At 55.0% G+C, this 24924-nt stretch overlaps 1 protein-coding gene across 1 annotated transcript in view; it reads right to left on the bottom strand.

Moving 5' to 3' along the window:
• EYS (eyes shut homolog) overlaps window positions 1–24924 on the bottom strand; it is a 103614-nt gene that overhangs the window by 44665 nt on the left and 34025 nt on the right. Inside the window, exons 12-24 of the mRNA XM_054397483.1 lie at window positions 15466–15579; window positions 13770–13892; window positions 12718–12822; window positions 11945–12067; window positions 10125–10238; window positions 8871–8984; window positions 7927–8040; window positions 5602–5799; window positions 4524–4645; window positions 4314–4435; window positions 2454–2713; window positions 1441–1537; window positions 751–858 (exon numbers count right to left, since the gene is read on the bottom strand). Coding sequence (XP_054253458.1) covers window positions 751–858; window positions 1441–1537; window positions 2454–2713; window positions 4314–4435; window positions 4524–4645; window positions 5602–5799; window positions 7927–8040; window positions 8871–8984; window positions 10125–10238; window positions 11945–12067; window positions 12718–12822; window positions 13770–13892; window positions 15466–15579 — 1714 coding nt within the window. The remainder of the gene's footprint in view (window positions 1–750; window positions 859–1440; window positions 1538–2453; window positions 2714–4313; window positions 4436–4523; window positions 4646–5601; window positions 5800–7926; window positions 8041–8870; window positions 8985–10124; window positions 10239–11944; window positions 12068–12717; window positions 12823–13769; window positions 13893–15465; window positions 15580–24924) is intronic.

Below are 24924 nucleotides of genomic sequence, written 5' to 3'. Positions count from 1 at the left end.
AGTTTTGGGATCCTCACTCCAGGAAGGACATTGAGGGCTGAAGCAGGTCCAGAGAAGGGCAACAGAGCTGGGGAAGGGTCTGAAGAAGAGGGCTGGGGGGGAGCAGCTGAAGGAGCTGGGGGTGTTTAGTGTGGAGGAGGCTGAGGGAGACCTCATTTCTCTCTACAGCTCCCTGAGAGGAGGCTGCAGGGAGCTGGGGCTTGGACTCTGCTCCATGAGAACAAGAAACAGAATAAGAAGAAATGGCCTCAGGCTGCCCCAGGGGAGGGTCAGGTTGGACATCAGAAGAACCTTCTTGACTGAAAGGGCTCCCTTCTTGACTGAAAGGGTTCAGACACCTCCCTGGGCAGCCTGGTGGAAGTGTCTGAATGCCCACCCCTGAAGGTATTTCAGAGGCAGAGCTGTGGTGCTGAGGGCCATGGGTTAGCCCCAGCCTGGGCAGAGCTAGAGAAGGGTTGGGCTGGCTAGGCTGGAAGGGCCTTGCCAACAAAAGCAATTCCATGATTCTTATTCCAAATAAAGGAAAACCCAAAGGTAAGAAAAGGAAAATGAAGCTGTGCTGAAGAGCATTCTCCTTCTGTTGTCCTCCTGGGCCACAGAAGAAGCAAATCTGTGAGTCAATGGCAGCTGCTGGTTCCTTTTAGCACAGAATCCTTGTCACATCCTGAGGGTGCCACCCACCCCTCCAGGCAGCAAGCAGAACAGGCAGAGAAGGACAGCAGGGAATTCCTTTCCCTGGTAGGAACCAACCTGTTCCTGAGATCCAGGCAGGTCCCATTGTTCCTGCAGGGCCTGGACAGGCATTCATTGATCTCCACCTCACACAGAGTGCCAGTGAAGCCATGCTGGCAGCTGCACCTGGCACAGAGGGGATGGCAGAGGGGTCCTTGGGTTACTGTCATCAAGATACTGAGGGCAATGGAGGAGGTTGAGGGGGGGTGAACTAAGGGCAGGACCCTACCCTTGCCCCTGTTGAACTTCAGGAGGTTCCCTCTGCCCAGGAGTGCCATCAGCAGCACAGGCTGATGTGGTGCCAGCCACTGCCCCCAGTCCTGTACCACCAGCAAACTGCCTGAGGGAACACCCTGCCCCTTCCTCCAGGTTGGTGATGAAGATGCTGAGCAAGGCTGGACCCATCCTGACTGCTGGGGAACACCACAAGCCTCAGGTCTCCATCCAGAGCTTGTCCCACTGACCACAGCCCTCTGGGATCCCTCCTTCAGCCATTTCCCAGCCCACCTCCCTCAGTGGGGGTTGTGCAGGGGCTCCTTGCTGAAGGAACAGCTCTGCCAAACTGAACCCCTGCAGCCTGAATTTTCTTGTGCTTTCCATCAGTGTTGGGAAAAATGGCAAACTGGGTCACTGAAGGACAGCAAACACCCAGGTGAGAACCACCCCTGCATGGGACTAAAGGTCTGCCCTTGAAGCACTTGTCCTTACCTGAAATGGTTGACCCCATCCACACAGAGACCTTCATTCTGGCATGGGTGGGAGAGGCACTCATCACTGTTGACTTCACAGTGAGTCCCCTCAAACCCTGAAACAAGGGTACAGCAGCTGTGAGTACCACACAACCCCCACCTCACTCCAGCCTCCCTCCAGGGAGTTGGAGAGAGCCAAAAGGTCTCCCCTCAGCCTCCACTTCTCCAGTCTAAACAACTCTCTGCCCTGCTGAGGCCACATCTGGAATATTGTGTCCAGTTCTGGGTCCCTCAGCTCAAGAAGGACCTCAGGGAACTGCTGGAGAGAGTCCACCAGAGAGCCCTAAAGCTGCTGCAGGCAGTGGAACATCTCCCTGTGAGGCCAAGCTGAGGGAGCTGGGGCTTGGAGCTGGGAGCAGAGGAGCCTGAGGGCTGCCCTCATTGCTGGGGATAAAGATGTGCAGGGCTGGAGCCAGGCTCTGCTCAGGGATGGCCAAGGACAGCACAAGAGGAAAGGGCTGCAAGCTGGAGCAGAGGATGTGCCAGGGGAACAGAAGGGAAAACTTTGTCCCTGTGAGGGTGCTGAGCCCTGGAGCAGGCTTCCCAGAGAGGTTGTGGAGTCTCCTTCTCTGTAGCCTTTCCAGCCCCACCTGGATGTGTTCCTGTGTGCCCTGCCCTGGGTGCCCCTGCTCTGGTAGGGGGTTGGCCTGGATGATCTCCAGAGGTCCCTTCCAGCCCTTGCCAGTCTGTAAATCCCAACTCCCTCAGCTGCTCCTCCCCAGCCCTCTTCTCCAGACCCTTCCCCAGCTCTGTTGCCCTTCTCTAGACCTGCTCCAGCCCTCAGTGTCCTTCTGGGAGCAAGGAGCCCAGAACTGAAGGCAGCACTCAAGCTGTGGCCTCCCCAGTGCTGAGTCCAGGGGGACCATCCCTGCCCTGCTGCTGCTGCCCACACCACTGCTGCTGCAGGGGCACCATCCCTGCCCTGGCCCTGCTCTGCCAGCTTGTGCTGTGCTGTTGTAGGGCTCTCCTCACCTGTTTTGCAGATGCACATGGGGCTGCCATCAGCCTGTGCCAGGCAGGTGGAGTTATTCCTGCAGGGGTTGTGAGGCAGCTGGCAGGGGCTGAAGCGCAGCTGGCAGAAGGCTCCAGTGTAGAAGGGGGGACAGAGGCAGATAAAGTGCCCCTGCCTGGCAGACTGATGGCAGGTGGCTCCATTCAGGCATGGCTCAGAGTCACACTCGTTGACATCTTCACTGCAGTCAGGTCCTGTCCAGCCTGGGGCACAAGAGCAGCTGCAAGGCAAAACAAAGGCAGGGCTGGTGTTGGGGCAGAGGGGAAAGTGTCCTGGTGCCCACTTCTGGTTCTAGGAACATCCTCAATGAGATGGGACAAGGGTGAGCTAGAGAGAGCTTCACAGAGTGGTGGGGGCTGGAAGGGACCTCTGGAGGTCATCAAACCCAGCCCCCCTGCCAAGGCCACACAGGGACACACCCAACTTGTTTGGAATGTCTCCAGAGAGGCCTTGAGCAGCCAAGTCCAGCTAAGAGGTCTCATCCAGCCTGGCCTTGAACACCCTCAGGCAGGAGGCAGCCACAGCCTTCCTGGGCAGCCTGTGCCAGAGTCTCACCACCCTGACACTCAAGAACTTCTTCCTCAGCTCTACTCTGACCCTGCTCTGCCTCGGCTTCAAACCATTCCCCCTTGGCCTGTCTGAGACACCCTCATGAGAAGTCCCTCTGCAGCCTTCCTGCAGGATCCCTTCAGGTCCTGGCAGGCAGCTCTGAGGTCCCCCTGGAGCCTTCTCCTCTTCAGGCTGCACACCCCCAGCTCCCTCAGCCTGGCCTCACCGCAGAGCTGCTCCAGCCCCACCAAGGATCCTCCTGGCCTCCTCTGGAGCTGCTCCATCAGGCCCATGTGCTGCCTGTGCTGGGCACTGCAGGGCTGGGCAGGAGGAACAGGGCTGGGGGCAGCAGTGAAGGGCTGGGGGAGCAGAGCTGGGTACAGCAGAGCAAGGCACAGCAGTGCAGGGGAAGGGAGAGCAGAGATGGGTGGGGGGAGCAGAGCAGGGCACAGGGGAGCAGAGCTGCTGCAGCACTCACCAGTAGCTGCTGAGCAGATCTGTGCAGCTGTCCTTGTTCCTGCAGGGCTGGGGGAGCAGAGCTGGGCAGGGGGAGCAGAGCTGGGTAGGGGGAGCAGAGCTGGGTAGGGGGAGCAGAGTTGAGCAGGGGTAGCAGAGCTGGGCAGGGGGAGCAGAGTTGAGCAGGAGGAGCAGAGCTGTGCAGGGGGAGCAGGGTTGAGCAGGGGGAGCAGAGCTGGGCAGGGGGAGCAGAGCTGGGCAGGGGGAGCAGAGCTGGGCAGGGGGAGCAGAGCTGAGCGGGGGAGCAGAGCTGTGCAGGGGGAGCAGGGTTGAGCAGGGGGAGCAGAGCTGGGCAGGGGGAGCAGAGCTGGGCAGGGGGAGCAGAGCTGAGCGGGGGAGCAGAGCTGAGCGGGGGAAGCAGAGTTGAGCAGGGAGAGCAGAGCTGGGCAGGGGGAGCAGAGCTGGGCAGGGGGAGCAGAGCTGGGCAGGGGGAGCAGAGTTGGGATGGAAGCAGCAGAACTGGGCTGGGGGCAGCAGGACAGGGGACAGCAGGGCAGGGCTGGGGGCAGTAGGGCAGGGCTGGGGGCAGCAGGGCAGGGCTGGGGGCAGCAGGGCAGGGCTGGGGGCAGCAGAGTAGGGCTGGAAGCAGCAGGACAGGGCTGGGGACAGCAGGGCTGGGGGCAGCAGGGCAGGGCTGGGGGCAGCACTCGCCGGTAGGTGCTGCCCAGGCGTGTGCAGCTGCCGTTGTTCCCGCAGGGGTGGGAGCAGCAGGGCAGGGCTGGGGGAAGCAGGGCAGGGCTGGGGGCAGCACTCACCGGTAGGTGCTGCCCAGGCGTGTGCAGCTGCCGTTGTTCCTGCAGGGCTGGGAGCGGCACTGGTCGGCTTCCTGCTCACAGAACCTCCCTTCCCACCCCGGGGGGCACAGGCAGCGGTAGCTCTGCAGGGAGGGAGGGCAACACCACCTGGTCAGCTGGGTCCTGCTGGCTCCATCCAGACAGGGAATTCCCAAAGCGTTCTGTGCTCACCAGGTGGAGGTCGACACAGGTGGCCGGGTGCCGGCAGGCGTTGCCGATGCAGTCATCGATGTCCTGCTCGCAGGTCATGCCTGCATAGCCTGGGTTGCACAAGCAGTAGAAGCCGTCCACAACTGCCACAGAAACAACGGGTCAGGGGTCCAGGGGCTGAGGGGGACACGGAGCAAAACCCAGCTGCAGGTACAGAGCTGCCCCCCGAGTGCTGGGCTGCAGCCAAGGCAGTGTGGCCAGCAGGGATTCACCCCCTCTGATCTGATCTGATCTGATCTGATCTGATCTGCTCTGCACTGCTGAGACCCCACCTGGAGTACTGACTCCAGCTCTGCTGTCCCCAACACAAGCTGAGAGTCCCTATGGAGCTGTGGAACAGGGTCCAGAGGAGGCCACAGAGATGTCCAGAGGACTGGAGCAGCTCCACGATAAAGACAGTCTGGGGGAGCCTGGGGAATAGAAGGCTCCAGGGAGAACTTAGAGCTGCCTGCCAGGATCTAAAAAGGACCTACAGGAAAGCTGGGGAGGGACTGCTCAGAAGGGTGGTGAGACACTGGAACAGGTTGCCCAGGGAGGCTGTGGATGCCTCCTCCCTGGAGGTGTTCAAGGCCAGGCTGGATGAGACCTTGATTAACCTGGGCTGATGGGAGGTGTCCCTGCCCAGGTTGGATGAGACCTTGAGCAGCCTAGGCTGGTGAGAGGTGTTCCTGTCCATGGCAGGGGATTGGGACTGGATGAGCTTTAAGGTCCCTTCCAACTCAAACCATTCTCATTTAATGAGGTGGGGATTGGGCTCTTCTCCCCAGTCTCAGGTGACAGAAGAAGAGGAAATAGTCTGGAATGGTACCAGGGGAGGGTTAGGGTTGCAAAGGAGTAAAAAATTCCTTGCTGCAAGAGTGGTCATGGACTGGCAGAGGCTGCGCAGGGAGGTGGTGGAGTCCCCATCCCTGGAGGTGCTCTGGAAAGGTGTGGCCCTGGCACCTGGGGCCATGGTGGGGTGGTCTGGTGAGGCTGGGCTGTTGGCTGGCTGCTCTCAGGGGGGTTTGCCAGGCAAGCAGCCCCATGGCTGTGCACTCACTGTCATAGCAGTAGCCATGCAGGCAGGGCTGGGAGCTGCACTCGTTGATGTTGATCTCGCAGCGAGGCCCTGAGAAGCCCCTGGCACAGTGGCACTGGAAGCCCAGGGGGAAGGCCTCCAGGTTGGCTTCCTCCAGGCACAGGGCACCGTTCTCACAGGGGTTGCTGTCCTCACACGCCCTGAACTCACACTGCGCACCTGCAAAGCAAACACCACATCTGGCACTGCAGGAGCAGTAGGCACAGCCCTGCAGCTGCTGCCTCTGCTGAGCTCTGCTTCCTGCAGGAGCAGCTCTGGGGGTGCTGGTGGCCAGCAGGATGCCCAGGATGTGCCCTCATGGCCAAGAAGGCCAAGGGCAGCCTGGGGGGCATCAGGAAGAGTGTGGCCAGCAGGGCAGAGGAGGTTCTCCTGCCCCTCTGCTCTGCCCTGCTGAGGCCACAGCTGGAGTCTTGTGTCCAGTTCTGGGCTGCCCAGGACAGGGACTTGCTGGAGAGGGCACAGCAAAGGGCTGCAAAGCTGCTGAGGGGCCTGGAGCAGCTCTGTGAGGAGCAACGGCTGAGAGAGAGCCCTGGGGCTGCAGAGGAGCAGCCTGAGGGGGATCTGATCAGTGCTGATCAATACTGCAAGGGTGGGGGTCAGGGGGATGGGACCAGGTGTGGGTCAGTGGTGCCCAGGGACAGGACAGGGGGCATGGGACACAGAATGGAACATCAGAAGTTCATCTAAGCATGAGGAGGAACTTCTGTAACTGAAGGGTGCTGAGCCCTGGGGCAGGCTGCCCAGAGAGGCTGTGGGATAAAAGCAGGAGGCAGACCCACAGCACAAACTTTCCAATTTAAACCTGACAAATTTCTGCAGTTTTCTCCCTGCCTGTGTAAATTTCTGTAAAAACAGAGAAAATCAGAAGTGGAATCCATCAGCTAGGGGCTTTTGTTGAAAAACAAGACACATTTTAGGTGCTTTTGTTGAAAAACAGACACATTTAGGTGAATTTGTTAAAAACAGACACATTTCAGGTGCATTTGTTTAAATCCAATCACATTTTAGCTGCATTTCCTTAAATCCAGTCACATTTTAGGTGCTTTTGTTTAAATCCAGTCACATTTTAGGTGCTTTTGCTTAAAAAAACAGACACATTTTAGGTGAATTTGTTAAAAACAGACACATTTTAGATGCATTTGTTTAAAACAGACACATTTTAGGTGCCTTTGTTGAACATCAGTCACATTTTTGGTGCTTTTGTTGAAAACCAGACATATTTTAGGTGCATTTCTTTACATCCAGACACATTTTTGGTGCATTTGTTTAAATCCACTCACATTTTAGGTGCATTTCTTTAAATACAGACACACTTTTGGTGCATTTGTTTAACAACTGCCACGTTTTAAGCACTAAAGAGTACAGGTTTGTCTCTATCCACATCCCTGTGTGTCATCCTTCAACATAAACCCAAGCTTCACTCATTCTCAGATGAGAAAGGAACAGTGAGGAAAGTGTGGCCAGCAGATGGAGGGAGGGGATCCTGCCCCTCTGCTCTGCTCTTGGGAGACCTCACCTGCAGGGCTGTGTCCAGCTGTGGGGCCCCCAAAACAAGAAGGACAGGGACCTGATGGAGCAAGTCTAAAGGAGGTCACCAAGATGATCAGAGGGCTGGAGAACCTCCCCTGTGGGGACGAGCTGAGAGACTTGGGGCTGTTCAGCCTGGAGAAGGCTCCAGGGTGACCTTGGAGCAGCCTTCTAGTACCTGAAGCGGGCTACAGGAGAGCTGTGGAGGGACTTTTGACAAGGGCCAGGACAAGGGACAATGGCTTTGAGCTGGAAGGAGGAGATTGAGAGTGGAGAGGAGGAAGAAATTAAGTGAGGGTGGGGAGACACTTGCACAGGTTGCCCAGGGAGGCTGTGGCTGCCTCCTCCCTGGAGCTGTTCAAGGCCAGGTTGGATGAGCCCTTGAGCAAGCTGGGCTGGTGGGAGGTGTCCCTGCCCATGGCCAGGGGGTTGGCACTGGGTGATCTTTGGGGTCCCTTCCAACCCAACCCATTGCACAAATCCATGCATCTGCCTTTTACTCTGTGAACCATCTCAGCCTGCTACCAAAGTGCTACCATTTTAAGGGACACAAACTCCCCTGGTAGATGTCCAAGTCAGGCTCACTCCATAGGACTCACAGCCCAAGGCAAGCTTGGCTGCTCATTCTGAAAGCTTTGCTTGATGAAAGGGAGGCCTAATAAAGCTGTAGGAAGAGTGAGCTGAGCTCAGGCAACCAGAAACCCTTGCTGCAGTTAACTGTGTTTGCTTTCCCCTCCCTCCCCCCTTGCTGTGCATTACCTTTGAAGGGAGCCAGGCACTGGCAGAAGTAGCTGCCAGGGTGGTCAATGCAGCTGGCTCCATTCTTGCAGGGAAAGGAAGCACACTCATCTATGTCTGTTTCACATCGCGCCCCTGGGGAAAGAGCAAGCATTGCAACCTTCAGCAAGGCACTTGCCCAGCCATGGGAACCACAAGGATCTCAGGCAGTTTGGGGAGCAGAAGCTGTCACCCATCAGCCAAGCAAGCCCCACACAGCAATGCCAGCACCCACTGTGTTCTTAGCATCTTATCACCATGCCTTCTCTTCTCTGGTTCACATCCTGCCCCTTTGGGAAGATGAAGGATTTGCAGGATTAGCAAAGGCAATTTCCAAGCCATTGGCTCCAGAAGGATCTCAGGCAGCTTGGGGAGCAGAAGCTGTCACCCATCAGCCAAGCAAGCCCCACACAGCACTGCCAGCATCCACTGTGTTCTCAGCACCTCATCTTATCACCTTATCACCACATCTTATCACCTTATCACCACATCTTCTTCTCTGTTTCACATCCTGCACCTTGGAAAAGATGAAGGATTTGGATGATTAGCAAAGGCAATTTCCCAGCCATTGGCTCCAGAAGGCTCTCAAGCAGCCTGGTGAGCAGAAGCTGTCATCCATCAGCCAGCACCCCCTGCATGCTCAGCACCACCAACACACAACCTCTCCTTGCTGAGCAGGCTAAGTGGTTACTAATCTTCCCTGCCTGCAGAAGCTCAGAAGGCCTCTTTAAACCGAGGGCTAATTTACCTGCTGCTCCTTAGCTCGCAGATGGAGTTAGCCTTCCAGAGTGTGGGAATGCAAATGGAAGAGCAGAGCAGGGCAGAGCAAGAGCAATGAGGAGGAGAGCCCCAGCACAGTGCTCAGTGGTGCCTGGATGGGAACCACCTGGCTGTGCAGAGCAAGGCTCAGCACCAGCACCACTCACCAGTGAAGCCAGGCAGGCAGAGGCACTGGAAGCCACCACGGAGGTCTGCACAGGAGGAGTTGTGGAGGCATGGGGAGGAGAGACACTCATTGATGTCTGCTTCACACCTTGGGCCTGGGCAGAGAGAGACAGGCAAGGGGCAGGGAACCTACTGCACAGCACAGGGAGGGATCTGAAGTGGCCAGAGTTCAGCTGGCAGCCTGCTGAGGGGGTTGGCTTTACAGGAGCAGTGTCTGGTGGGTGGTTGATGTCCTGGGTGTTTGCTGTTCTGTTTCTCTGGTGCTGGTTGTGTGGTTGATTTCAGTTGGACTGTTTATTTATCCATACCATCTACTGCTTATGATTTATGTGATACCACTTACATGTATTAGATCATTTCAGTAGCTTCCAGTCTTCATTTTATTTCTTTTCTATTGTGTCTGTCTTCTATATTCCTTAGCTTACACTCCTTAGCCTATATTCCTTAGCTCACACCCTATTATTTCTTTCTTTTGCACTCTGTAGCCTATGTCATTGATTTATTTTCTAGTGTGGGTTTTACTCTGCATCATTTATTTGTGTATTTTCTTTATTTCTGTCACAATCCATTCCTGTGACACCCTTTGTGTATTCCCCCATGGGCACCTGTGACCATGTACTGGTGAGTTCAGGATTTAAGCTGCTCACTGATCACAGAATAGCCTGGAACACCTCTAGGAAGGGGACATCCACAGCCTCCCTGGGCAGCCTGTTCCAGTGTCTCCCTCACTCTACAGAATTTCTTCTTCATCTCCTGTGCCAGGCTGAGAGAACCCCTTCAGCCAAGACATTTCTTGTACTGTCCACCCTCACCCTCCCCTGGCACAATTCCAGGACATTTCCTCTCCTGTCACCTGAGACTAGGGAGCAGAGCCCAACCCCAGCTCACTCCAACCCCAACCCACTCCAACCCCAGCCCACTCCAACCCCAGCCCACCTCACTCCAACCTCCTCTCAGAGAGCTGTAGAGAGCAATGAGGTCTCCCCTCAGCCTCCTCTTCTCCACACTAAACCCCCCCCAGCTGCTCCTCCCCAGCCCTCTTCTCCAGACCCTTCCCCAGCTTGGTTGCCCTTCTCTGGACCCCCTCCAGCCCCCCACTGTCCTTCTTACAGCAGGGACCACAACCCTCACCCCAGCACTCAAGCTGTGCCCTCCCCAGTGCCCACTCCAGGGGCACAATCCTTGCCCTGCTCCGTCTTGTGACACTGTTACAGTTCAAAGGGTTTCTGTAATACCTTGAAATCCATCCTGGCAGAGACAGCTGAAGGCATTCAGGTGATTCACACAAGTAGCTCCATGGTGACAAGGGTCACTGAGACATTCATCCACCTCAGTCTCACAGTTATTGCCTGGGAACAAGGGCAGGAGTGACAGCATCAGGAGCATGGCACTGCCCTGGCACCACTGCAAGCAGCATCACCAAAGTGAAACAACCAAGGCTGGGCCCTGGTAGCTTGCACCAGTGACCCAGAAATGGTCTGCTGGGCAATTAATGCCTTGCTGCTCAAGAGGTAAAAGTGAGCTGTGTGTGCAGGGTCCTGCAGAATCTGGAAGAGATGCAAAGATTCCTCTGCAAGTTGTGCCCCAGAAGTTCTCTGTGTTCAGGTTGTAAAGGCAGCAGAGTCCTGAGTGCTCCTGAAGCATCAAGAATGACAGAATCACAGCCTGGCAGGGCTTGGAAGGGACCTCTGGAGCTCACCCAGGCCAGCCCTCTGCCAGAGCAGGGGCAGGGCACACAGGAACACAGCCAGGTGGGGCTGGAAAGGCTCCAGAGCAGAAGACTCCACAACCTCTCTGGGCAGCCTGCTCCAGGGCTCAGCACCCTCACACCAAAGAAGTTTCTCCTCCTGTTGAGGTGGAACCTCCTGGGTTCCAGTAGGTGTCCACTGCCCCTTGTGCTGTCACAGGACACCCCTGGACAGAACCTGGCCCCTTATTGCCCCTCACCCCTCAGATATTTACAGACATTGCTCAGATCCCCTCCCAGCCTTCTCCTCTCCAGGCTCAGCAGCCCCAGGGCTCTCAGCCTTTCCTCACAGCAGAGAGGTTCAAATCCCACAATCATCCTTGTGACCTCTGTGGGACTCTCTCCAGCAGGTCTCTGTTTCTCTTGAACTGGGGAGGCCAGAGCTGGACACAGGATTGCAGCTGTGGTCTCAGCAGGGCAGAGCAGAGCAGAGGGGCAGCAGATCCTCCCTAGCCCTGCAGACCACAATTGTCTTGATGCAGCCTTGGATGCCTTTGGCTCTCTTGGCAATGGGGGCAGGAGAATGACTTCATCAAGTTTTCACCAGTTTTCCAGAAGCCCCCCAAAAGTGGAAGTAGTGTTTCTAAGAGCAAATATTAAAACACCACAGCCTTGCTCTAGAGCAGACCTCCCCTGGAGCACTGCATCAGCTCTGCAACCCTCAGCACAGGGAGGACATGGACCTGATGGAGCAGGTCCAGAGGAGGCCATGGAAAGGATCAAGAGGGCTGGAGAAGCTCCCCTGTGGGGACAGGCTGAGGGAGCTGGGGCTGTGCAGCCTGGAGAAGAGAAGCCTTCAGGGAGCTGTAGAGAGCACTGAGGTCTCCCCTCAGCCTCCTCTTCACCCCACTCAAAACACCCCCAGCTCCCCCCCAGCTCTGCCCTGCAGACCCTTCCCCAGCTCTGCTGCCCTTCTTTGGGGCACCCTGAGTAGCTGAAGCTGCCCTGGATGTGGGCTGCAGATGTGGCAGCTGAGGTGCCTGTTCCTGCATCCCTGTGATCAGGAGGAGCACAAAGCAGAGACCTGATGGTTGGGATCTGCAAGCACATCAGTGTCAGACAAGCTCCCTGTCTGAGGAGGAGGAGGAGGCAGGAGTTGCTGGAGTGGAAACAGTGCCTTGTAGTCAGGATTTGTCACAGCTGAATGCCACAGCCCACTTCCTTTGTGTGCCAGGAGACAGAAGCTGCCTCTGCCTGGCTCAGGGGCACCCTGCTGAACCATGGCTGCTGCTGCTTCTGCACAACCTCCTTTGCTGTGGCTCAGGACTGCCTTCAGCAGGTGTTGAACAACCTCCCCTTTGCCCTTACCTATGTAACCAGGTGCACAGAAACAGGCATAGCCACCCACAGTGTCTCTGCAGATGCTGGAGGCTCCACAGGGCTGAGAGAGGCAGGCAGCAGCAGCTGCTTCACAAAACTGGCCAGTGAAACCTGGGGGGAAACAGCAGGAGGGGAGGCAGAAACACTTCAGCATCACATTTAGCCCAGAACAGCAGGAAAGGGAGGGAGACATTTTGCTGAGCACTTCTATGTCCTTTCCTTGCACCTCCAGACACCCAGGGCAGGGTAAAACCTTCCAGATGTGGGGAGACCTCAGTTCTGCACCACAAGTGGCACAAAAGAGCTGTGAGGCTAAGCCTGGCCTCCAGCAACCACAGAAGCATGGAATGGGTTGGGTTGGAAGGGACCTCAGAGATCATCCAGTGCCAACCCCCTGCCATGGGCAGGGTCACCTCCCACCAGCCCAGGCTGCTCAAGGTCTCATCCAGCCTGGCCTTGATCACCTCCAGGGAGGGGACATCCACAGCCTCCCTGGAAACTTGTTCCAGTCTCTCTCCACCCTCACTGTCAGGAATTTCTTCCTCCTCTTCAGCCTCACTCTCCCCTCTCCCAGCTCAAAGCCATTGTCCCTCATTCTGGCACTCCCAGCCCTTGTCCAAAGTCCTTCCCCAGCTCTCCTGGAGCCCCTTCAGGTACTGGAAGGCTGCTCTGAGGTCTCCCTGGAGCCTTCTCTTCTGCAGGCTGAACAGCCCCAACTCTCCCACAGGGGAGGTTCTGCAGCCCTCTGCTCACCTCCTTACCTGGCAAACAGCTGCAGTAGGGTTCACCATTCAGCTGCTGGCAGTGGCCTCCATTTTTGCAGGGCTGGAAGGAGCATTGCTGCAGATCAGTGGAGCAGTTTTTATCTGGTAGAAAAGAACACCACAAATGAAACCTCAAAGCTCTAAATCAGGCTGGGCTTGGGAAAGCAGGAAAGCTGCTTGCAAGTGACAGCTGCAGAGCCCCAGCTTTCCAGGGAGGAAACACACTTCTGGTTTTCCTTGAGTGTAGAGATGTTCATGGGCTTGTGGTCAGGGACTGGCAGAGGCTGCCCAGAGAGGTGGCGGAGTCCCCATCCCTGGAGGGGTTCCAGAAAGATGTGGCCATGGCACTTGGGGCCATGGTGGGGTTGGGGGGAAGGTTGGACTGCTTGAGCTCAAAGGTCTCCTCCAACCAAAGCAATTCCATGGTCCTGTGATGCTGACTCACAAGATGCTGCCCACAAGATGGCATTTGTGAGCAAGCTTTGGTTTATGGCACAGAAAAGGCTTCTCCTTGGCTGCTTGAGGAGCTGCTCCTCTCCCCCTGCCTGTCTTGCTCAGGACCCTGCAGGCAGCAGCTTGCAAGGCTGCCAGCACTCAGGTGGCCACCCTTGAAAGAGCAAAAACTGCCCTGGGAAGGAGAAGCTGCAAGAAGCCTCCCTGCTCCTCTCAGCATTCCCTCAGGGGTTTTGGGATGTTCCTGTCCTGCTGGCTTCCCCCAGCAGGAGACACCTCCCACCAGCCCAGGCTGCTCAGGCCCTCATCCAGCCTGGCCTGCAGCATCCTCCAGGGAGGGGACATCCCCAGCCTCCCAGGGCAACCTCTTCCAGTGTCTCCCCACCCTCACTGTCAGGAATTTCCTCCTCATCTCCAGTCTCACTCTGCCCTCTCCCAGCTCAAAGCCATTGTCCCTCACCCTGTCATTCCCAGCCCTTGGCAAATGTCCCTTCCTGGCTTTCTTGTAGCCCCTTGACTGAAACAATTCTCTGTTTCTATAGTTTGATCTCAAGCCAGGAAACAAACCCCTTGACCGTTGAGCAAGGAAATCTTACCAGTGAAGCCTGGAGGACAAACACAGCTGTAGTCTGCCACCAGGTCCAGGCAAGTGGAGTTGCTCTGGCAGAGGCCAGAAGTGCACTCAGCCACCTTGATTTCACAGTCCAGACCTTCAAACCCTTGGGGAAGAACCCAACAAAGACTGACACATTCATCAGCTGCCTCTGGGTCCCAGGAGGAGTTAAGAAGTGAAGAGAAAAAGCTTAGGGTTTGATCTTCACAGGCAGGTAGGATGTAATACTTCCATTCATCTGCTTACTCCCAGGAATCACAGAACGGGGTGGGCTGGAAGGGACCCCAAAGACCCTCCAGCAGCTCCAGCCCCCTGCCATGGGCAAAGGGACAGCTCCTACCAGCCCAGCTTGCCCATGGCCTCATCTAAAAAGATCTCACAGCCTTGTCCAGAAACATCAGCCTGTGGTTTGTACAACCAGCTCCCAGCCAGTCCCTTCCCCAAGGTGCTCTGTGTCTCCTGTGTGTCACTGTTACTCCCACCAAGCTCAGCAGTGCTGGGGTTTGGCTGTGTGTGTGTCCTTCAAGCCTTTGGAGCATCACCACTGCAATCCCTGGCATTTCATCCTCGTGGAAATGCCTCCTAATTGCTGGTCACACCACCAAATGAGTGCCATTAGTGCTGCCACAGCCAGTGGCTGCAGCAAGACCATGACTAATGCCAAGCCATCAGCACCCTCAGCAGCAGGCAGGGCCCCACCCTCTCACCAACTGACCATGAAACCAATTTCCACTGATCCCCAGGTCACCCAACCTCAGAATGACCCTCAGCTCCTTCAGGATGTGTGCAGCAAAGAGCCTTATTTGCATTTAGAGCTTAATCATCTCTCTCAGGTGAAAAGCCATCTACCACATTAGCAGTCTGGGTGCCCAGATGGTTTTTTTTCTGTCAGCTGGCAGCAGAAGGATCTTCTCCAAGCTACTGCTGCCTTTCAGCTGCCTTCCAACACCCTGCAGCCCAGCAAGCAGCTGAGTGCTGAGCTGCATCCAGAGCAGGGAGAGCAGCAGCACAGGGAGGGGATTCTGCCCCTCTGCTCTGCTCTGCTCAGACCCCACTTGCAGCACTGCCTCCAGCTCTGGGGCCCACAGCACAAAAGGGACTTGGAGCTGCTGGAGAGGGTCCAGAGGAGGCCACAAAGATGATCAGAGGGTTGAAGAACCTCTGCTGTGGGGACAGGCTGAGAGAGTTTGGGCTGTGCAGCCTGGAGAAGAGAAGGCTGCAGGGAGACCTCAGAGCTGCATTTCAATCTCTTCAGGGGAGCTGCAGGCAGGCTGGGGAGGGACTGTGCAGAAGAGGCTGTGGGGTTAGGAGCAGGGACAAGGGCTTGGAACTGGAGCAGGGCAGAGTTGGGTTGGACATCAGCAGGAAGTTCTGCTCAGTGAGGCTGGGGAGACACTGGAACAGGCTGCCCAGGGAGGTGGTTGAAGGCAGGACAGATGGAGAGGAAAATCTCCCTTGACCTGCTGGCCACACTCTTCTTGATGCCCCCAGGACCCCATTGGGACCCTCTTGGCCAGGAGGGCAAAGTGCTGCCCCATGGAGAACTTCTTGTGAAAGACCTGAGCAACTCCCATGGTCAGGAAGCTCTACCAGCATCATGAAGAGCATCATGAAGGAGTTTTGCAGCCTGCAGGGGATCTGGGACATTGTCAAGAAGGAGCAAAGCAAACAGATCTCACCTTGGGGGCAGAAGCAATGATAGCTGTGGCCAGCACTCAGGCAGGCAGCACCATTCCAGCAGGGAGCTGAGGCACAGCCACTCCCCTCTAGCTCACAGAACTGGCCTGAGAAACCTGCGAAGGAACCACAGCACCTTTGACCTTCTTCATCTCTTTGTGTGTGACCAGCACACCCCTGGGACTGTAGAATTTGCCTGGGAACTGAGATGTTCTGCTCCATGTTCCCCTGGGCAAGGAAGCTGCAGGGCAGAGCTGCTATGTGCTACTCACAGAGTTCCATTCAGAATCAGACAATCAGAACTGCAGCACTGCCTCCAGCTCTGGAGTCCCCTACACAAGAGGGACAGGGAGCAAGGGCTGTGGGGGCAGAGGAGGCCATCAAGATGGTCAGGGGGCTGCAGAACCTCTGCTGTGGGGACAGGCTGGGAGAGGTGGGGCTGCTCAGCCTGGAGAGGAGAAGCTCCAGGGAGATCTTGGAGCTGCATTTCAATATCTGCAGGGCTCCAGGTGAGCTGGGGAGGGACTGTGGACAAGGGCTGGGAGTGCCAGGAGGAGGGACAATGGCTTTGAGCTGGGAGAGGGAGATTGAGAGTGGAAAGGAGGAAGAAATTCTTGGCATTGAGGGTAAGGAATCACTGGAAGAGGTTGCCCAGGGAGGCTGTGGCTGCCTCCTCCCTGGAGGTGTTCAAGGCCGGGCTGGATGAGGTCTTGAGCATCCTGGGCTGGTGGAACCTTTGGATGTATGAATGATCTGTGCCCAATTAGTTCCTCAAAAGAACACCTGCCAGTGCAGGATTGGTTCTCAGAATATGTTGGGTTGGAAGAGACCTTCAGGATCATCCAGCTCCAACCCCCTGCCATGGGCAGGGACACCTGCCACCAGCCCAGGCTGCTCAGGGCCTCCTCCAACCTGGCCTCAAACACCTCCAGGAAGTGGACATCCACAGCCTCCCTGTCTCCCCACCCTCACTGCCAGGAATTTCTCCCTCCTCTGCAGCCCTCCCATGCTAACAGTTATGAGCAGAGCTTGCAGCAGACAGCACAACTCTGTCCACTCTGCCTTTCATCCTCTGCACTTCAAAAGGTTGTTGTTGTTTTTTTTTTTTCTCTTTGTAATTAAGTAGTGCAAACTATTTCCATCATTGTCATCATCTTTTCTATCTCAGAATCACAGAAAGTCAAGGGGGGGAAGTGAACTTGAAAGCAAACCCAGAGAGAGTCAGCAAATGGATCTTCTGAAGCAAAGGACATTACAGGAGAGTTGCATGGACCTGAAGAGTCCCGAGATGACACAGGACTGGCAATGCCACATTGGCAGAGACCTCCAGAGTCTGGCAGCTGGAGCAAGTGACACTAAGGAGGGCAGGTAACCCTTCCTCACTCTGCTCAGAAGCCACAGCTTCAACATCTTGTAGAAGGGATGTGGAGGAGCCCTCCTGAAGTGCCTATCAACATTGACAGGGAACAGGACCAGAGAATTCCTTGGGTTGGGAAAGTCCTCTGAGGGCATCCAGCCCAACCACCAACCCAAACCCGCCATGGCCACCAAACCAAGCCCCAAGTGCCATGGCCACAGCTTTCTGGAACCCCTCCAGGCATGGGGACTCCACCACCTCCCTGGGCAGCCTCTGCCAGTCTCTGACCACTCTTGCAGCAAGGAAATTTCTCCTCCTCTCCAACCTAACCACACACTGCTTGGACACCTCCAGGGATGGAGACTCCAATCCAACCCTTATGCCAGAGCAGGGGCACCTAGATCAGGCTGCACAGGAACACAGCCAGGTGGGGCTGGAAGCTCTCCAGACCAGGAGACTCCATAACCTCTCTGGGCAGCCTGCTCCAGGGCTCAGCACCCTCACACCAAAAAAGTTTCTCCTCCTGTTGAGGTGGAACCTCCTGGGTACCAGTTGGTGTCCACTGCCCCTTGTGCTGTCACAGGACACCCCTGACCAGAGCCTAGCCCCTTCTTGCCCCCCAGCCCTCAGATATTTACAGACATTGCTCAGATCCTGATTGTCAATTCCAGGTCTAAGTGCTGGTGTCCCCCTGGTCCATCCAGAGCTGCCCTTCCCACCAGCTGGAACCCCACACAGGAAGGCCAGGCAAAAAGGGCAATGCAAATGGGCACACAAAGAAGGAAATTAATTTCTCAGCTCTTCATCAGGCTCAGAAAGACAATCCAGGCTTCACCTCCACCACCAAGAGTCCTGCCTGGGCTCCCTCTGCCTTTGACAAAGAGGGAAAGAAAATGAGCAGTGCAGTACAAAGGCTGCAGAGAGCAAAAAGAGGCAGCTACAAGGCAGCTCATTACCCAGGGGTGGGAGTGATGCAGTTGAACCTGTGCCAGGGTCCATCAACAAGGATGAAACAGAAGTGGCTGCAATTGGTGTGTCCTGAGGATGAATGAGAAGTGATTCAGATCTCTCTCACCAGGTCAGAGCTGCCCAGGCAGGCAGGGTGTGAGGAGGAAACTCCTGACAGTGAAGGTAGGGAGACACTGGAACAGGCTGCCCAGGGAGGTGCTGGCTGTGCCCTCCCTGGAGGTGTTCAGGACCAGGCTGGATGAACCCTTGAGCAGCCTGGGCTGGTGGGAGGTGTCCCTGCCCATGGCAGGGGGGTTGGATCTGGATGAGATTTCAGGTCCCTTCCAACCCAACCCATTCTGTGGTTAAGACTCAGCCTCTATCTGCCCTCCTGGAGCTTCAGACCCTTCCCTCTCACGGCATCACTCCAGGCCCTTGTCATAAGTCCCTTCCTGGCTGAGTTCAACCACTGCACCTCCAGTGTCCCAGTGCCTACTGCTCCCTGTGGGACCTTGAACTCCACCCCTTTCAGTGTCCTCTTCCTGGGAGAAACATCAGAGGAGGAAGGCTCAAGCTGAGGTCTCAGCAGACTGACAGCATCTCCTTTGCTTCCTGCAAGCAGCAAAAGCAATTTACCCTCCACTGTGCCTCTTTATGAGCTGGTTAATGGCCAGGGGCTGGTCCTGCCCACGGAGCCATTAAATCCTTGTGGAGCAGGAGGGATGTGCCTGCTGGGAGAGAGCAGCTGGGCTGTTAACTCCTGAGTGAATGAACTGAAGCCATCCCAGCACACTTGGCAACATCTGCTCAAGAGCAGTTTAAGCTGTCCTGGGGTTCTGGGGCAGGTCCTTGTCAAGCAGTTGTGGCTGGAGTGGGGTTGTAGAATCACAGAAGGGTAGGGGCTGGAAGGGACCTCTGGAGCTCACCCACTCCAAGCCCCTGCCACAGGGCAGGGCACACAGGAACACAGCCAGGTGGGGCTGGAAAGGCTCCAGAGGAGACTCCACAACCTCTCTGGGCAGCCTGCTCCAGGGCTCAGCACCCTCACACCAGACAAGTCCCTGACCACTCCTGCAGCACAGAATTGTTTCCTGATGTCCATCCTCACCCTCCCCTGCTGCAGCCTGCAGTGCTGGGCTTGAGAGAACCAAAGCCAAGGTCAAAGCAGCTCCCTGGACATTCACTCTGCTGAATGCTGAGGTGGAACCTCCTGGATTCCACTTGGTGTCCACTGCCTCTTGTCCTGGCACTCCCAGCCCTTGCCAAAAGTCCCTCCCCAGCTCTCCAGGAGCCTCTTCAGGTACAGAAAAGCTGCTGTAAGGTCTCCCTAGAGCCTTCTCCAGGCTGAACATCCCCAACTCTCCCAGCCTGTCCCCATAGCAGAGGTTCTGCTGGACTCCCCAGAACTGGAGGCAGTGCTGCAGGTGGGGTCTGAGCAGAGCAGAGCAGAGGGGCAGAATCCCCTCCCTGTGCTGCTGCTCTCCCTGCTCTGGATGCAGCTCAGCACACAGCTGCCTGCTGGGCTGCCAGGGACCATTGATGGCTCCTGGGGAGTTTGTCACCAGCTGACACCCCCAAGGCCTTCTCCTCCAGACTGATCTCAGCCACTCCTCACTCAGCCTGGATTGGTGCTTGGCATCACCCTGCCCCAGCTGCAGGACCTTGCCCTTGGCCTTGTTGAACTCTATGAGTTTGGCTTGGTCCCAGCTCTGCAGCCTATCCAGGTCCATCAGGATGGGTCCCTTCCCTCCAGCACCTCAACCACACCACCACACAGCTTGGGGTCACCTGCAGACCTGCTGAGGATACCTCCATCCCCCTGCCCAATGCTCTGCCTCTCAACACAGAAATATTTTAGAAGCAGCTCCAGAGGTGCAGAAATGCTGGGGAATAGGCAGGGCAGCTTCTGACTGGACCAAAGCATTCATTTAATAGATGGAATTAATGCCAGGGACCAATTCCTCAGCTGGAGGTGCCCAGAGCACCCTGAGGGTCACAGAGGAGAACTGAGACCTTGGTGGAGAAGGGTTTGGGAGGGGTGTGGAGAGGGAAACTCATCAGGATGCTTAACAGCTGCAGTGAGGCCACCTTGCCATCAAAGTTTGCCTGTTTTAAAGCTTGGATGCAGACCTGCAGGTGATGCCTTCATGTGTTAAGAGGTAGCAGTGCAGTTGGTATTGTCTCCCATTCCAGACTAACTAACAAAAAAAAAAAATCTATACTGATTCAAGAAAAAAACACAACTCAACCATCACCTACAGCAGAAAGATAAAGCCAAGACATGGAGTAATTAAGCAAAACAAACAAACAAAAAAACCCCCAAAGTCCAGTCTAGGGCAAAGATAAAGCCAAGAGGAAATGTAATTATGACAAAAAAAGTCCAGTCCAGGGCAAAGATAAAGCCAAGAGGAAATGCAATTAAGACAAAAAAGTCCAGTCCAGGGCAAAGATAAAGTCCAGTCCAGGGCAAAGATTAAGCCAAGAGGAAATGTAATTAAGACAAAAAAGTCCAGTCCAGGGCAAAGATAAAGCCAAGAGGAAATGTAATTAAGACAAAAAAAGTCCAGTCCAGGGCAAAGATAAAGCCAAGAGGAAATGTAATTAAGACAAAAAAGTCCAGTCCAGGGCAAAGATAAAGTCCAGTCCAGGGCAAAGATAAAGCCAAGAGGAAATGTAATTAAGACAAAAAAAGTCCAGTCCAGGGCAAAGATAAAGCCAAGAGGAAATGCAATTAAGACAAAAAAAGTCCAGTCCAGGGCAAAGATGAAGCCAAGAGGAAACGTAATTAAGACAAAAATGTCCAGTCCAGGGCAAAGATAAAGTCCAGTCCAGGGCAAAGATAAAGTCCAGTCCAGGGCAAAGATAAAGTGCAGTCCAGGGCAAAGATAAAGTGCAGTCCAGGGCAAAGATAAAGTCCAGTCCAGGGCAAAGATGAAGCCAAGAGGAAATGTAATTAAGACAAAAAAGTCCAGTCCAGGGCAAAGATAAAGCCAAGAGTAAATGTAATTAAGACAAAAAAGTCCAGTCCAGGGCAAAGATAAAGCCAAGAGAAAATGTAATTAAGACAAAAAAATCCAGTCCAGGGCAAAGATAAAGTCCGGTCCAGGGCAAAGATGAAGCCAAGGCACAAAGCAATTAAGACCAAGAGAGTCCAATGTAGTTTCAACCACATCTTTCCCCCTGTGTTCACAACTGATGCTCCAGGACAGCTGAGGGGTGACCTGCTGGAGAGCAGTTCCCTGGAGGAGGACCTGGGAGTGCTTGGAGGACAAGAAGATCATCACAAGCCAGCAATGTGCCCTTGTGTCCAGCTCTGGGCTTCCCAGGGGGAAGGGATCTGCTGGAGAGAATCCAAAGGAGGCTCCAAGGATGCTGGAGGGACTGGAGCAGTGCCTGGTGAGGAGAGCTGAGAGCCCTGGGGGGTGGTTGGTTTGGAAAGGTGAAGGCTGAGAGGGGATCTGATTAGTGTCTGTAGATATCTGAGGGGTGGGTGGGGGGCAAGAAGGGGCCAGGCTCTGGTCAGTGGTGTCCTGTGACAGCACAAGGGACACCAACTGGAAGCCAGGAGGCTTCACTTGAACTTAATGAGAAACTTCTTAAGGCTCTGTTCCTACACAGTCATAGAGTCATGGAATGGTTTGGGTTGGGAGGGACCTTCAAGATGACCTAGTTTCATGCTATGGGCAAGGACACCTCCCACCAGCCCAGCTTGCTCAAGACCTCTTCCAGTGTCTCCCCACCCTCACTGCCAAGAATTTCTTCTTCCTCTCCAGTGTCAATCTTCTCTCTCCCTCTCCCTCTTCTCTCTAACCCCCTGCCATGAGCAGGGACATCTCCCACCAGCCCAGCTTGCTCAAGACCTCATCCAGCCTGGCCTGGAACACTTCCAGGGAGGAGGCATTCCCAGCCTCCCTGGGCAACCTGCTCCAGTGTCTCCTCCCCTCCACTGGAAAGAATCCACAACCTCCCCAAATCCTTTATATGAAACCAAAAAATCAATCAATCCTTTGCTGTATAAATCACAGACGACAGAAGGAGCTCCACCATGTAAAACCTAAGCAAAAGTCTAAAGGTGGAGGTGGCTCAGCAGTTTGGAGAGGAGAGTGAAGAGCTCAGACCCAGCAGGTCTTGTGCCCAAGGCTGCCTCTGGGCTCCCTCACATCTGAGTTTCCAGCCAAAGGAGCAAAGCTCTCTTGCAGCTGGATGAGACATTTCCAGTCCCCTCTCAGAGCTGTTACTCCTGGCCATGGGGTCTCTCTTCCCCATTAACTCCTCTGTGTCCTGAGCTTTCCCAGAAGTGGCTGAGCCTCTGCCTGCTGATGGGATGGAGTGCCCCAGCTCCTGATTTTGCTTCCACAAAGCCAAGTTCCTCACTGTTCTCCTTCGGATTCCCTCCCCCACCCCCTCTGCAAGGGCAGAGCCAGCAGACCTGGAGGCACTTCCCTGCCAGCTGGGGCCAAGGCAGCACAGCAGCCTTCTGTGTCTTTAGCCTTCACCACCAGCAGAGTGCATTCCCAGCCCACCTTCATGTCCTCACCCAGGCAGCAGCTCAGGACCTTCTCTGCAGCACATCCATCCCAGCACTGACTCAGCAGCTTCTGCTGGCCCAGGGGCTGCTGAATTTTGCAGAGCTTGGTGGCTCATGTCTCACCAGAACCTGGAACCCCTCTCCTCAAGCACATCAATTCTTTCTCCCAGCTTGCTGTCACCCCTGGACCTGCTGAGGCAGTCAGGTGGAGCACTGACCCCTGAGCTACTACTGGCACAGGTCACAACTCAGGGTTGTGGCATCTCTGTAGGTGGAGGATTCTGGATCTTGACCTACCTGATCTAACTGAATGGACATGGATGACCTCTCCAGATCCTTCCAACCTCAGTTATCAGCACCAGCAGGAAATGTGGGAGCAGACTTCTCAGCATATGAACTCAGGCCAGAGCACTGCTTAGAGGAGCAGTAGCTATTTCTAGAAAGACTAGCTAGAGCATCAGGGAATTGTTGAGGTTGGAAGAGACCTTTGAGGTCACCACTCCCCCAGAGCTCACAACCCTACCCCTGCTGCTGAGCCACTGCCACCAAACCGTCAGCACCACATCCTTGTGCTTTTGAAACACCTCCAGGGCTGGGGACTCCAGCACCGCTCTGCCTGGGCAGCCTGGGCCAGTGCCTGAGAGCCCTTTCTGGGAAGGAATTCTTCCTAAGCTCCAACCTGAACCTCCCCTGGCACAACCTGAGGCTGTGTCCTCTTGTCCTGTCACTTGCTGCATGTCAGAGGAGCCCAAGCCCCTCCTCACTGCAGCCCCTGGAAGTGGTTGCCCAGAGACATGGTGCAGGCTCCATCCCTGGGCATATTAAAGGCCAAGCCTGGTGGGGTTCTGAGCAACCTGCACCAAAACCAGTGGGACCAGCAAGACAAGGAAGAGGATTCTCCCCCTCTGCTCTGGTGAGACCTCACCACTGCATCCAGGTCTTGGATTAGGATGGTCTACAACATGACTTTTTTTTCTTTAATTGCAGCCCTAATATGCTCTCAACTTAGAGAAATGGACATAGAATCATGGAATGGGTTGGGCTGGGAAAAGCTCTCTGAGATCATCCACCCCAACCATCAACCCAACCCCACCATGGCCCCAGGTTTCTGTAACCCTGCCAGGGATGGGGACTCCAGCACCTCCCTGGACAACCTATTCCAGTGCCAACCACTGCCTAAAGCACCAAACAATTTCATGGTTTGCCCACAGCCAATGAAACCTCCACTTAAAACCCAACCAAGCAGCACCTCAGGAACTTCCTTGGACCATCTTGATGCTGATGCTACTGCAAAATGGGAAGCATCTTGTATAGCTCTCCCTAATATCAATCAGATGTTGGAGACCCCATTGGAATACAAACCACCCCCACCCCCCTCTGCTGTCAGGCATTTCACCTCATTGTGTGGCTGGGTTCACCAGGAATCTCTACCCACTGACACAAAGCACACAATGGAAGTGATGAGCAGCACCTTGAGGAAAGCAGGAAAAGGTTCCTAGAACCCTGAGAAAGGGAGGTTGCCATGGAAACAGCTGGGTTAGAAATCTCCTCCTCCTACAATTTTATTTAGCTTAGGGTTTGGGGTTTTGTTTTTTTTTTTTTTTTTTTTTTTTTGTTTTTGTTTTTTTTTTTTTTTTTTTTTTTTTTGTGTTATTTTTGTTTTTTTTTTTGTGTTATTTTAATAAATTAATCTTCCTGAAGCTCTTCGGGGGGTTATTTTGTTGGTTTTTTTTTCTCAACACAAGATGCTACCTTAAGAACTTCTGGTATGCAGTGACTGATGACCTCTTCTGAAACATGACAGAAGGAAAACTTCCATTCTCTAGGTGCCCCTGCTCTGGCAGAGGGCTTGGACTGGATCATCTCCAGAGGTCTCTTCCCACCCCTACAATCCTGTGATTATCGCAGGCTTAAACTGATCTAGGTGAAACTTCACAGAGGGGCTCAGGTTGGAAGGGAGCTCAGAGCTCATCTCCTCCAAGCTCCCCACCATGCCCAGGGACACCTCTCAGCTAGACTCAGCTGCTCAAGGTCTCATCCAGCCTGGCCTTGAACATCCCCAGGCAGGAGGCAGCCACAGCCTCCCTGGGCAGCCTGTGCCAGAGTCTCACCACCCTGGCACTCAAGAACTTCTTCCTCAGCTCCAGTCTGACCCTGCTCTGCCTCAGCTTCAAATCATTCTCCCTTGTCCTGTCTCAGACACCTTCAGGCAAAGTCCCTCTCCAAAAAAAAGGAGCTGAAGAGCAAAAGGTGAATAAAAGGAAGCTGAAGAGCAAGAGGTGAGTAAAAGGAAGCTGAAGAACAAGAGGTGAGTAAAATCCTTGCTCACTGTCTCCAGGAAGGCTGTCATGGCATTCTAGACAATGTTTTAGTTCAGCTGAACTACAAGAAGAAGAAAACCTGCATAGGCAGTCCCCAGAATTCCATAGGATCAGGGAATAGGTTGGGTTGGAAGAGACCTTAAAGCCCATCCAGCTCCAACCCCCTGCCTTAGGCAGGGCCACCTTCAGTTCCAAGCTTCAGGTTGCTCAGGGCCTCATCCAGCCTGGCCTTGAACACCTCCAGGGAGGGGACATCCACAGCCTCCCTGGGCAACCTGTTCCAGGGTCTCACCACCCTCACTGTCAG

The sequence above is a fragment of the Indicator indicator genome, chromosome 2 (genome assembly GCF_027791375.1).
Source record: "Indicator indicator isolate 239-I01 chromosome 2, UM_Iind_1.1, whole genome shotgun sequence".
NCBI lineage: Eukaryota > Metazoa > Chordata > Aves > Piciformes > Indicatoridae > Indicator > Indicator indicator.
Note: the sequence above shows the minus strand (reverse complement) of the source record. Positions and strands in the feature narration are given on the sequence as shown.